Here is a 13589-nt window from a genome sequence, read left to right on the forward strand (position 1 = left end):
AGATTTTCAGACTTGATTCTTTTAATTAAATTTAATTAAGGTTACCCAAAAAAAAAAACAAATGCATTGACAGTGATTGAGCAGTCTGCTTCATCTACATGCAAGGCCCTTTTCATCACGGCTGCATAAAAAGAAATGTAAAGACTTCATAAAAGCACTCGGCGTGAATAAGGTGACCACAAACTTTCTGAAAAATCAAACTCGGACTAGTACATATATATAGAACACATTTTATTACAGAGGATTTGTTTCCCCTGCCACAGAAAAAACAAAACAAAACAAATAGAGTTAATTCCCCTCAACTCACACAGCTACAAAGTGAAGAGATGCCAACCACCACAGGAATGAGCATGAAGTGAATAAACAGGACGTATGTTACAGAGGAAACCTTAAAAACTGCGGCTTTGGGAGTCAATCGTCATCATGCTGCTGCCATGTTAGTGATGTCAAACATACATTCAGATTTGTACTTCACAGCTTCTCCGTTGCATCCATCCGATTGTAAAACCACAAAAAAAAAAAACGGTAAAAGGCATCGGTGACAGAAAGCTCGTCAATACAAGTTAAAGGAAGTTACACATCATTTTGTTGCTTTCTCTAATGTTGAGTAACTACATAACATAATCGATGCAAGCAGCAACGAGGAGGCCAAGCAGTTCAACAGTGGAATCGCCACGGAAACTTCCTCCGATTGTGGGAAAAGCGCTCTTGAGGAATGAATGGGAAAAACATTTTTTTTAGGTCTATTACACAGAGAATTTTTTTTTCTTTATGACCTCACCAAGATTTACTGAGTCCAAACAGGGCTGCTGCGACACAATTGCATTTCCAGATCTAGCAGCAATTTTCACTGTAATGAGCCAACCATTATGATATTAAATCATCCGAGATGACTTTTGTGAGGCTTTGGCTGAAGACAATCTGTGCAACATTCAGTTGAGATAGGAAAAACTCAAAAATCAAGAAAACCAAACCCCACTCCTGCCTACAGCAATAACTCTACACAATGACTGCTTTAAAATGGCTAATCAGGGCCATTAGTAGTGCTTTAAATACATTTTGCTTTTGGATTAATAAAGCATTATTCAATTCAATTGAATATGGCAGAAGATGATGATTTTGACTTATTTTAACCAAAGTAACCAAATGATACCTCTGACCACCTCCAGCTTTCACCCACGGGTGGGGCAGGAGTGTTTAAGGACGGGATACAATTTGAAGAAAAGGAATCAGGTGACTGCTGCCAAACATTTGACCGTTTTTTCCAAATTTTGAGCCACATGGACTCAGATAACAGATCATCACCATCGTAAATGATCGCCTGCGTTTCCACAGTTCTCGTTACCACGGTCTCTCCAAAGTGCCTTGCAATTCAGTTGCCTCATTCACCAACTTCATCTCAAGCACCAAAGCGGCGAAGGAGCTGCTACGCGAGGCCGTCGGAAGGACGGTCGGTTACAATTTCTGGCCCAACACGTCTGCGCAGCTTCACTGCTTGGCCATGAAATGTAGCATTGCTTAAAAAAACCCCACAAACATCTGAAGTGGATTACATGTTCTTACAGTGTCGTTTCTGTATCATCTGTAAAGCAGTCTCACAAAAAAAACAAAGAAGCAAAATGCATAGTGAAAACCTTTCCCAAAACAATACTTCACAAGGAAATAAAACAGCTGGTTAATCTCTCACCAGCCTGTGGCGGATTAACAGAAAGACTGCGAAGAGCAGAAGCTGTTGTGTTTTTGTTGTTGTTAGTATTCATTATGCAACAATTGTTATGGGGGAAAAAAACAACAACTATCACTGAGTTTTGTGGATGAATCTTTTTTTTTTTTTTTTAAAACAGCAATTTAATGCAGCCCTCAGCTCCAAAACCACTTGGGATCGCTCACTGTAAGCCCCGTTGGTTGGGTTTCTAGGACTGTTACACATTTCTCATCTGACAATATTGTTTTCAATTCACACCTTCGAAAAAAAAAAAAAAAAAAAACTAGCAGAGAGCAATCCCTTATCTGCCCGCCTTCATCCATTTCATCAACCTGTGCCCGTTTTCTACCCTCCCCGATTCACTCCCATTCACAGATCTAAGTTACTTAAACCAGCGTCCGTCACCGTATACTCACAACAATATATTAGACACAAGTTATGCTAATGGTATAATTATCTAAAACAATTGTCATACAGTCCTTAAGTGCTTTAAGAAGCACCGAGTAGACGGTTTGACGCATTTTTAACTATTTTGCATGTACATACAATGAAGTCCCAAAAGAGCATGAGATTGTCCAGACTAGAATTTTGCATCACACGGGTGCCGAGATATTGTGTTCAGATCCTTCAGACACTCTCGATGAAGCAGTAGCAGGAACAAAAACTTTTCGGCACCTACTCATTTCCTCAATCGAGCTTTAGAAATGAGTCTTATTGACACACAGAGACAGAGCACACTGTAGAAGTGCCTCTCTCCCTTGGTTACCCCTGCTGGGAGGCAGGCGCTGCGGTCCTGACCGAGGCACACGGGCTTGCTGAGGCTCGTCATCCGCTACTGCAAAACTCATCACATGACCACTTTTCATACAAAGTGGAAAAGAAACCTAGTTTGAAAAAAAAAAAAAAAAAAAGAAAAAAGACCAATACACACACTCTCTCACACACACACTGACACAAAACTATTCAAATAAACATTTGCTCTCGTGTGATGAGAGTCAGGCTGGCAAAGATCACTGAGGTTGAACGTAAGAAGGCAGTGCACGTAAGAAGGCAAACTGGCATCAGCAACTGTTTAAGTGGACCTGCTCTCTGCGGCCGTGTCAGTCTTGTTGACCGACTCGTGCGGGGGGAGTCAGTGTGTATGGGGGAGGGGCTTCGTTGACGCTTACAAAGGTTCCTCCCCCAGAAATGAGAGGAGTATCATTGGAGGGAGGAGGTGGGGGGGCCTCATCGACCTGGGCACACTCACTGTAGGGAGGGGGCTTCAGATCGTCCTCTGAAAGTAAGGAGAAGACATGCCAGGCAGTTATCCGCTGTCCGAAAGCAACAATCTTAAACATTAAAAGTGCACGATCAATCGAAACAGTCATGCACTTATGCAAATCTTTATGCTGTAATCGTACCCATTTCATACCTGTAAAAACATACATAAGACTGAAACGAACGCCTCTAATTTATACTCAAGCTCCACTGCTAAGTGTGTTGTTCTACCTGTGCTCCGATGTGTTCCACAATGATGCAGCACAATTAAAATGCTTCTATTAGAGCCACCCCCCCAAAAAACCCCTTTGGTGTCTGCGGTACGAAAAAAAAAAAAAGATCTCAGAAATGAGGGTGGAAGAGAAGCAACAGTCATGAAGCAAAAGAGCAGAGGTGCATTTCCACCTGCGCAAACCACATCCTGCAGTCAGACTGAACGAGCATCTCAGATCGAATGAGATGCCTTTTGTATGAGGACAGTCCAATACTTAATGCAAAGCTTTAACAACTGGAGCAGTTGCCTCGTACCAGCTAAATTAACTCGTAAAATCGTTGTAAGTAAACAAAATGTAAGGGAGTGGCACGTAAACACGTTCATTTGAGAAAACTGAGAGCTCCGTTTATATTCCATATTTAAATATAGTGTGACGAAAGGAAAAGATTTACAGTTATGACTGGGATGAAAATAAGATTTCAAAAAGTAAAGTAAAGTAGAGTAAAGCTCGCAGCAATAAGAGACCACAGATGGGTTTTTTTCACTCTCACCTAACTGGCTTTGATATTTCCTGCATGACTTATCTGTAAAATTTCACTGACACATGCCCAACAGACATGATACTGTTGGGCATTTGATCCTTGAATCTAATTGTTTTTAAGCTTCTTGACTTGATTACGAAGCAAAGCACAAACAGATGGATCGTGTGTGCACGCAGGCTTATGAACCAATGACGAGGAGAGACGACATTTTAGTTGCAGTTAAACTGTTTTTTCGTCGACGCTGTACATGGTGATCGTGACAAGATGATGTTGTTCAGCTAAATACATGCGTGAAAGCCACATCCACTATGAAGCTCAGTAAGCTGTTCTCTTCATCAAAATAAATTAAACTACACAAGCACAAAAACTGCATGGAATTCAGTAAGGAAACCCGGAAACTTCCCTCGCTGTTCTACTGCAGGAATTTATCAGCGCAGATACTGTGTGACAAAATTCATTGACTTGTGGTGGAGCTACAGATAGGTATGATATGACAGTGGACAGATAAAACCAAGGCCACGCGTATCTACTAGAGGACTATATCCAGTTTTATTTTTCTGGGTGCTGTGAACCAGGCAGGAGCTGCCCATCCTACGAGATAAAAGTTACAACTGAGAGGAAATATGCGAAATGCATTGCAGCCAATAGGCCATTAACGAAAAAGCGAAGAGAAAAGACTGCTTGCCAAACATCTGAATCACTGGACATCTCACTGGGTTTATTAGTGCATACTACCTCCAGAAACCGCCTCATATGGGGGTGGCATGTCCAGGTGGGCGATGGACGCGGTTGGCGGCAGGGCTGTGGAGGGCTCCTCTATCGACAGATCATCCTGCACTCCGTACCAATTAGGCCAGACGGATGTTTGCTACAAAAGGGAAGGAAACGCGCCAAGTTAATAACACTCAAAAAACAGAAGCACATAAAAATACAGAAGTGTATAGCAACTGGCCTGGTGTTACTTTTTCTAGTTTTGGTTTTATCTCTGGAGATGGCAGTTATGATACTACTGGATTAAACCTCTGCTCCACTAACAGTAAACTTTTCTCCACTATTCTCTGCTTCAGGCCAACACTGATAAATACAAGTACAAAAAAAAGAACCATTGTCGAGACTTTTTTAATGCAGTCCCTTAAAAGAAGAAAATGGAAAAAACAGGAGATCGGTAGATGATGAAACCTTCAGATCAAAATGCCTGAGGGATGTACTTACGGATAGCTTCTCTTACTGATAAGTGATTTCATAACTCCTTTAAGGAAGCTCCTATGCTCTGTTAACCAGTCCATTTCTACTTGTGGCACAAATACAGACACGGCAGGTAAGCCTACTGGCAGCCTGACGACCGAGCAGACTGACCCTTTCATTACTTCAATATGACCATTCTGTTGTTGTGGGCGTGATCGCAAAAGATGAGGAATAACGCAGCACAGACCAGACAGTTACTACTGCTATTACTGCACCACTAACCCAAGATATGTGCGGAAATAGTGTCACATGATTTTTCACATATCAAATTGACTCCTTGTACCAGAGCAATTAAATTTTATGCTCCACTAACAGCCCATTGAGCAATGAGTACCATTTAAGATAAAAAATTAACCCAAAAAAAAAAACAAACAGCCACTCTTTATGTAGTCTAAAAGAACTGAAGCAAAACCAAATAAAACTAGAAATGCACTCAGAGAGTGCAGACCTCCGCCAACCGCCAACCTACCTGTGGATAGCGAGCCATGTATGGACATACGTTTCTGATGTGGGCTACTTGTTCTTTGGCGCTGTCAGCAGAAGAGGCATTCCCTTCTCCCTATTCATTATTGAACAGCAGTGTTCGCCGTTATTAAGTATTATCAATATTATTATTATAATGTTTTGTCGGGAAGCAGTGTTCTGTCGGGAAGCAGTGTTCGCCGTTATTATTACGCTATATGCAGTTATGCACACTGGCTTGCCGTTGCAATCTTTTGTTGTGCTAATTACAGCAAATCCGCGCAATATGCATTCAATCCGCGCACTATGCATTCTGTCTGGCTTTGACTCTGTTTGGCTTTGGCACCTTGAGGTTGCGCCACCTTGTGGCAGGTCGCAAGATTGCAGCACGAACAGACGAACGAACATCCAGACAAACTCGGGCGATCACATAACCTCCTTGGCGGAGGTAATGAAGCTTTGTAATCTAGAAATCAATTTCTCTCTGGGGCCTTGATTAAGGATATTTTTGTGTCATGGCTATACTGGTAACTATGAGTACAGAATCTTTTACATCAAAAAAAGATCTGGCCATCAACAACCTGCGGTGATGAAACCCTGAAGGACCGTGCCCAACTTCATGGTCGGACATAAGATGTACACCCGCTGAAGACTTTGCAGTGGAGAAAGGAGCAGCCGTCTATACATTTTTCAATAAGGGAAACCGGAGGACCGTTCATGTTCACGTGTAGAGAAGAATGTAAACAGGGCAACGTCAAGTCGGGTAATTGTTAGTTCCCTATTCAGTAGCTAACATAGCTCTGGCTCAGTCAGGTGTGTTTAGATTGCTCATAAACCTCCGTTTCAATTCAAGCTGACACATCCTGAGGACCGTTTTTCAACCTTTGCAAAACAACACAGTTAACATCACGTTGACCTAAATTTGCTTTGCAGAGAAGCCAATCAGCAATTCATTTGATTGCGTCACCTGACCCTAATTCAACATGTTGAGTCGAGAGCGGTACAAAAAAAACAAACAAAAGAAAACACGCCGACCTGCTCCGACAGATTTGGCTGTGCGCTACGCTCGCAAAAAGCAAAAGAAATACTCACTGACACTCCTGACATGCCCAAAAGCTCATTGTAGAATGATGGATAAAACAATGAAAGTAGTGTGGTGCGGGAAATGAAAATGGAATAAACAGAAAGAATGGTCAAACAAAGAGAAAAAGATAAGTTCAAGGATATGTGTGGGATTCTGAGCCGGTGAATTGGGCAAAGTTAGGCAGCGTACACACATCTGATAAGACACAGACTGTTCTCTCAAATCTGACAAACAGCTCAGATAACCGACAGTATATCATAAATGGTCTGGGGAAGCCCAAGGCTAAAAGCCCAAGGCTAGCGTAGTTTAATTTATTGTCTTTTTACAAATGGGGCATTTCCTGGAGCACAAATATTCCAAACAAGGCTAAAAATATCAGCCTGTGCCTACATGTAACGACACAGATGGGGAGGGGTGAGGGGCACCAAATCTGCACTGGAGGAAATGACTCAATTTTCTGTGCCGATTTCCATTTAAATGAATCATGTCTGAGAAATGAGTCAGAAATTTAAAAGAAAAGAAAAAAAAAGAAGTTCTTTATCGTGGAGATAAACCTCCAGGTGTTTAAGGGAGGCCAAAAAAGGTGAAAAAGGGTTCTAGTGAGAAGCACAAAGACATTTAAGCATGTATAAGCCTGTGATGCGGACTCCATACAAACTAATGTAGAACAAAAGCTTTTCAGAGACAGATAATTGAAAACATCAACAGAAATACAACAGCCTTCAGCAAGGACTTCAAGCAGACAGCGAAATGGAAGATGACATTTTGTAGCCATTTTCAAAATGAGTATGCAAGCGCTTACATGTTACTGAAGCCCGATATTTTCAAACTCGACAAAAAGAACGACTCTGAAGGTCAACCCAGATGAAAACAAGCCACATATACTAACCGAAAGCTCAAGCAGATTAGACATTAAGAGACGAAGCTCCTTTTATTCATACGTCTTATGCTTCACACGAGAAAAGACAAGTTAATCATAAGTAAGTAAGCAAGAATAAGTAACTCGGTTTTTTTCCTCCTACAAAGATAAAGGACCCTATAAAAAAAGGAAATGCTGCTTGATGAACTTCCTAAAAGCATGGGTGAAATGTTACTGTATCACATAACTTTTAAAGCCACAACCTGCATTTATAAATCCGTCAAGAACCTGAAACAAACTGCATAGAAACATGTCAGACGCAAAAGCAAATATCTGTGCACCCATTAAGGCAAAACCAGTCTCGCTCGGTATGCTACTAAAAGCGAAACAGTCTGTCGAAGAATGATCAGGACTGAAAAACCACACGCACGCACAAGAGCGCACATAACTCCTCTGCAAAAATGTCCCACAACCTTGATGTTATCTGACAGTCCCTTACATGTTCTCTTCTCATGCAGTGTACCATGCTCTGGTCTCTTTTTACTACAAAACCCCTTTAAACTGTCCAAATGAAGACGCAAGCCGGAGGCAGAAATCCACTTTTAGCAGTTGACATTTCAGATATAGGACATGTGGAGCTCTACACTTACACTCTGTCTTTCGCACATCTGATGAAGGTAGGCCCTGCCTCCGACAATGACAATCTGTGCGTTGCGTGTGTTGCTCAGGTATGCTGCCAGCTGCCTCTGCCTCGACCGGTACCAGCACACGTAGAAGAATATCTTGATGATGATGAATACGATGACAACTCTGTAAAAGAGACAGACAAGGAAAAATAGAGGTGGGGAGTCCACACTTGAGAACCAGTTCCAACTCCACACGGAGAGAATTAAAATACGGAATAATACAAGAGTATGTTATACTCACATGTACCAGTACAGCTCCATTTTGAGAGATGTTTATCACTGAGAGGAAAGTCTCATAACTGAAGAGCTACTTGCTGACTCCTGGCCAAAAACAACTTTCCCTGCAGACAGCAACGTTTCACTTGTTTTAACCGAAGAAACTAAGTTAATTTTACTGTTTTATATCAATAAGTTATAATATCATAGGTAATAATCCCATAAGCTAACATTTATAAAGCAGCATCCAACAGACATTGGTTAATGCAACTTAAAACAGACGACAACTTTAGCACCACAGCTCTTTCTCTAAATAAGCTTTCAATTAGCTGAGGCTAACATAGCAGCATGAGTGTAGACTTACTTTAAAGCGGCAAAATAGGCCTTTCTGAGTTAGCTGGCAAGGTGTGCCATTCCTCAAACAGTTCCGGGGACGAGAGTGGAACTCCAGGAGCCAGCTGAGGCTGTAGCTAGTTAAGCTAAGATATCGTGTAGCAGGCCAAAACAAAAACAGCTCCAGTTACCCACCCCGGGAGCTAAAAAAAAACGGCCAAAAACTGGCCTGTTTTTATAAACATACCTTCTTGGAGTTTATACAATATGGCTAGCTTGTTATTCGATGGGCTATCCCTTAACTTAATATTTAAGTAACAACTTATTTAGCCCAGAGGAGTTTAAGCTAACTGACTGAGCACATCCCTGTACTCACTGCTGCCGTTGGTTTTCTCAGTGGGCGGTGTTGTTCCTGCGGCTGATGCTTTCATACTTCCCGTAAGCTGCTACCCCGTCACATAACCAACACATTTGATATCATTAATTGATTAGTTTTTCCGCTCAAGTGTTCTTTGTTAGATTTATAGATTTTTTTTTTGTCTAAACACAAAGATAATCTGCGATTATGTCATTACGGAAACGGGAAGTTGTCTCAGGTAAATGTGATTTATGGCATATATGTATATTATTTTCACTAAAGTGTATAATTGCTACATGGCAATGTAACATTGCGAACCTAACAATTTACACATAGTAATAATGTGTCTTACGCTTGCAGCAGGGCTGACAAAATATTCAATACATTTTTGTGCAATTAGATTTGCATAAAAAAAAACGAGTCCCTACAGTGAGTTCCAATCATATCAGAATCACTGTATTCGCCATACAACGTACACAGGAATTTGACCTTATGTAAGAGCGCCACAGAACATTAAATAATTTAATTAAACTATATCTGATAGTATGTAATTAGATTTTAGTTACATTGTCAAGCATTACTTGATTATATTTTAACCATGGCTATAAAAAAGCACTACAGTACACCTGTATAAATACCTTTTTTTTCCAAATGAGGGGATTTATTCAAATACTTCTAGATGCATGATGTTTTACTGCATATCAAAGTCAGTGGTTGATGAAGAGCTGATGGTAAAGAGCAAGAAAAATCCAGACATGTAATTTGTCTCAACTCTTTGCTTCCATCTGGTGGTCAGTTTCAATAATGAAAGGAGCCGTAGTACATGTGCACAAAAAGAACATAAGCGTGCGTGACAAACTATGTAGGGAACATATAGGAGCTGGAGTATTTTTAAAATATCAAATCTTTTCTGGGGTAAATGTTTTTGTTAAAAATATTTCTGCTCTATATTCTTTTAGGACAATACTGTAAATCAAAACAAATAAAGCAAGAGACAAAGTTTCAATGATTTATTTTCAACAGTGATGCCATGTCTGTCCCTGTGCATGCGACGCAAAATCGGCACTTATCACATTTTAAAAACATCCGTTTTAATCTCAAAACAAAACACATTTCCAGCACATTTGAATAACTTCGAAATCAGCTGTACATCGGACTCAAATGAGCATTTCATATCCGTGACACAGGCGGTACTTTGCAAAGCTGTGCACCAGTTGCTGACCAATGCACTGTGGTGTCAAACTCTTTCAAATCAGCCACAATCAATGACAGCTTCAAACAATGCATTACATACATTACAGTACAAACAATGCATTTGAGTGAAAGATGTTCATCCAGTCACACAAATCCTGCTTTTCAGACTCTGAATCAGTGAGGTGGCAGGTGCCCTTCTCATCTGTTGTCTTCCACAACGATAGTCCGACTGGGGTAGGTGTCTACCTCCACAAATATATAACGAAACTCGTATTTCCCAGTTTCAGGATTCTGTAAAATGACAAGAAAACGGAATCATTACAAGCCATCTTAACTGGGCAGACAACAATCAAGACAAGACAGCACACATACTTTTCAGACGTGTGGCAACCACCCACCTCTTTTGACTCCGTATGTACAGTTCCCTTAAGGCCTGGCTCTGAGCCTTCAATGTAAAACTTTAGTCTCATATGCTTCAGTCCGTCCTTCAGGTACTCCAGATGACTGAGTTGGAAACACACACATGAAATAGGAAAAAACTCCCATAATGCCACAGTAAAACCAGCCCACAGATGCAATATAGATCAGTTTTCTTGCCTACAAATATTACTAGATGTGCTCACATCCAGGGGGCAAAACCGTGACTGGCAGTGACGAGACTTTAATAAACTTCTTCAAAAAATGCACATTTTTATAGCTTGCCATCATTCTTCAATCAACTATGAAAGAAAACTCAATCTAAAAAACAATTCCACAGTTCACAGCTTTAAAATACTTCTAGAAAATGCCTTGGATGCATTGAATTATGTGCTCTGTGAAGTTACAAGAAATCAAATCTCATGACATGAGATCGTGTTTAGCATTTTCAGACACAAAGTTGGCACTGCAGAGGCTCACGGAACCCCATTCCCCCATTTTAGTGGCTTGTTTCCATACTCCCTTTGGACTTGGCAAAGAAATAGGATCCCCTCGAAATATCAACTAAATTTCCATCCATTATTTTTGGTGGCTAGTTCAGTTGACTGTCTTGTAATCTCTGTTTGCGTGCTGCATTCTGCCCCCGAGTTGCACACACACCTCTGCAATGACCGTGATTACACTGCAACTCGTCTACAGCAGAAATGATTCAAAACTGAAAACTACAGTATGAGAGGGCTTCGTGGTTGGAATATATGAAAACTTATTTAACAGTGATTCCCACCTAACTTGCTGTCTCCTCCCTCGACGCGTGGTCTCGCCATAACACTTGATTGGCTCTCCAAATGCACCAATCACCTGCATTTTCAACGAGGAAAAACGTGCACTGAGCAGAACTTAAAAAGAGAAGGCATTCACAGTGTGTAACAGGGAACAGAACGGCTGTTTTTCACTGAGATTTTGTCTGTCCTGAAAAAGTATGCGGCCTCAGTCTTACCTCCGGGTGAGATTTAACTTTGCCAAAGGCTCTCCCATAAACTTTATTTGGGCTTGAGGAGGAAAACAGCTCCTGGAACACCACATACAACAGCCCGCCTAAAAAACAAAAACATCATGATAGTGGCCATTCTTGTTATTTGATTAGTTGTCTTCGGTGGCATTTTGTGAAATCTCGCCACTGTCTCACCTGTCACTCCGAGCCCGATGAGAACAACTATCAGGTAGGTGAAGTCTCTTCCAGCCTCTTTCACTGGAAGACAATGAGCAAGCAGTCAGCCAGGAGCTGTAACGGCTAAAACTCCTGGAAAAATAATGATGGAATCGCTACACTTTGAGGATTTTCCGTTCAGCTTTTGCATTTTATATAAAATCACAAACAAAAAGATATGACGCAAAAAAATTCAATCTAATAGCTGAACATTCTGGCTTTGGAAAACATACCTCAATGGCAACAATGGAAAAGATTATAAAACGTCTTTAAGAAGGCAATTCAACTCAAAGAATGTTGGCCGTTTCCAGTCGTCTCTAAAATTTGGAGCGACTACAAACAAAATGGGAAGGTTGTAAAGGGGGGACACACTGGTCGGCCAAGGAAGACATTAAAAACATTTATAAATAATGGGCAGAAACAGGAGGATGTTTGTGACCAGGTTGTAAGAAAACAGTAAAGGAAATGAGGTTTACATTTTAAAAAGTCAAACGTAAAGCATCACTTACACCTGAACAGAAGAAAACAAGGTAGCAGTGGGCAAAAGAGAAGCAGTCATGGACTGTGAATGATTGGAGGTGGAAGAAATATTGAGAGATGAATCACCAGTCTGCATTGGATGAGGAGAGGATATCAAACTTGTGTTTGGTGCAGGCCCAGTGAAACATACAAGATAGCCGAGTGAAGAAAACAAGCAAATTTCGGCAAGCATTGATGGTGTGGGTTGACGTTAGGAGAAGGATCAGGGGAGATAACAGTCATTACCTCTATAGAAGTGTAGAAAACTTTGGACACTTGTCTTATTCCATCAATCGAAAGGAGGTTTTGGTGATGCTACGGAAATTTTTCATCGTGATGATGCATATTGCCACAGAGCAAAGACCATCAGGAAAATAATTTCAATTCAATGTCATGGCTGGAAAACAGTCCCCAAGTCAATCCGATAGAAAACTTGGGATGGAATTATTTTAGGTACGTTTCACAAATCCAGAGTGTTCAGCTAATAATAAAAAAAATGTTGTTTTCATAATTTTTGTCAGACAGGTGTTTTCTTCGCATACCTTTTTGTGCTGCTGAAGGCTTGACGCTGCCACTCTGATACCTGGACACTGACTTGTCTCTGTCCTCGGGGCTGCTTTTGTTTCTGGCTGCAAAGTCGAGAGAAATACTCCGCCGTCTCTGTTGGGACGCCGCCGCCTCAGTCCTGAGGAGGGCCAGCTGCGGTATTGAGGACGTTGTCCTACGCGTGAGGACGAGCACGCCGACCTGTGCGAGTTTGCATCTCTGCACGGACAACTGCGACGCTGTGTGTTGCAGATTTCTGTGCAGGGCTTTCAAAATTTGCACATAAGCCATTGTTACGTTCAGCAAGTCCTGTCTGTTAAACTGTAGAAACTACAGCATTTGACCTTTTGAAAAAAAATATAATTCTATGAAAATTACTTGAATACACAACTTTATGTCACAAAACTATTGAGACCTCTGCTACGAGGAGATATGTCAACTATTACAGGCTGTTGTGAGGCGCATGATTTCGACGTCGCCTGCTTCTTCTTCGTGGGGGTTTGGATGCGGCAGGCAGATCAGCGTACAAGTGCAATACCGCCATTAAAAGGGCGGGAGTGTGGAGACAGCCCAGCAGAAAAACGAAGAAAAACCAACAACAAACAAAAAAACACTCTTTCTACGAAATACTTTCCCTCAACATAATGTCATGAGTTGGTTACAGTGCTTCTCTTATGGCTCTTAAAAGTTGAGCTTACAAAGATTATTTTAGTATCCTTTCCCCCATGTTTCTCACTCGTTT

The 13589-nt window shown here is 41.1% G+C and overlaps 2 protein-coding genes across 2 annotated transcripts; both read right to left on the minus strand.

Moving 5' to 3' along the window:
• Positions 1 to 214: 214 nt before the first annotated feature.
• On the minus strand, positions 215 to 9002 carry LOC142370048 (uncharacterized). The gene is made up of 5 exons (XM_075452467.1): positions 8638 to 9002; positions 8299 to 8398; positions 8022 to 8181; positions 4457 to 4589; positions 215 to 2981 (listed from the first exon to the last, which is right to left on the minus strand). The coding sequence occupies exons 2-5, from the start codon at positions 8316 to 8318 to the stop codon at positions 2806 to 2808; spliced, it is 489 nt and encodes a 162-aa protein (XP_075308582.1). The 5' UTR covers positions 8319 to 8398; positions 8638 to 9002; the 3' UTR covers positions 215 to 2805.
• A 959-nt stretch (positions 9003 to 9961) lies between these two features.
• timm21 (translocase of inner mitochondrial membrane 21) lies at positions 9962 to 13306 on the minus strand. The gene is made up of 6 exons (XM_075452145.1): positions 12844 to 13306; positions 11762 to 11824; positions 11573 to 11670; positions 11360 to 11433; positions 10557 to 10662; positions 9962 to 10449 (listed from the first exon to the last, which is right to left on the minus strand). Exons 1-6 carry the CDS (start codon positions 13136 to 13138, stop codon positions 10357 to 10359), a joined length of 729 nt encoding a protein of 242 aa, XP_075308260.1. The 5' UTR covers positions 13139 to 13306; the 3' UTR covers positions 9962 to 10356.
• Between the last annotated feature and the right edge of the window lie 283 nt (positions 13307 to 13589).

This window comes from Odontesthes bonariensis, chromosome 20 (assembly GCF_027942865.1).
Source record: "Odontesthes bonariensis isolate fOdoBon6 chromosome 20, fOdoBon6.hap1, whole genome shotgun sequence".
In the NCBI taxonomy this organism is placed as follows: domain Eukaryota; kingdom Metazoa; phylum Chordata; class Actinopteri; order Atheriniformes; family Atherinopsidae; genus Odontesthes; species Odontesthes bonariensis.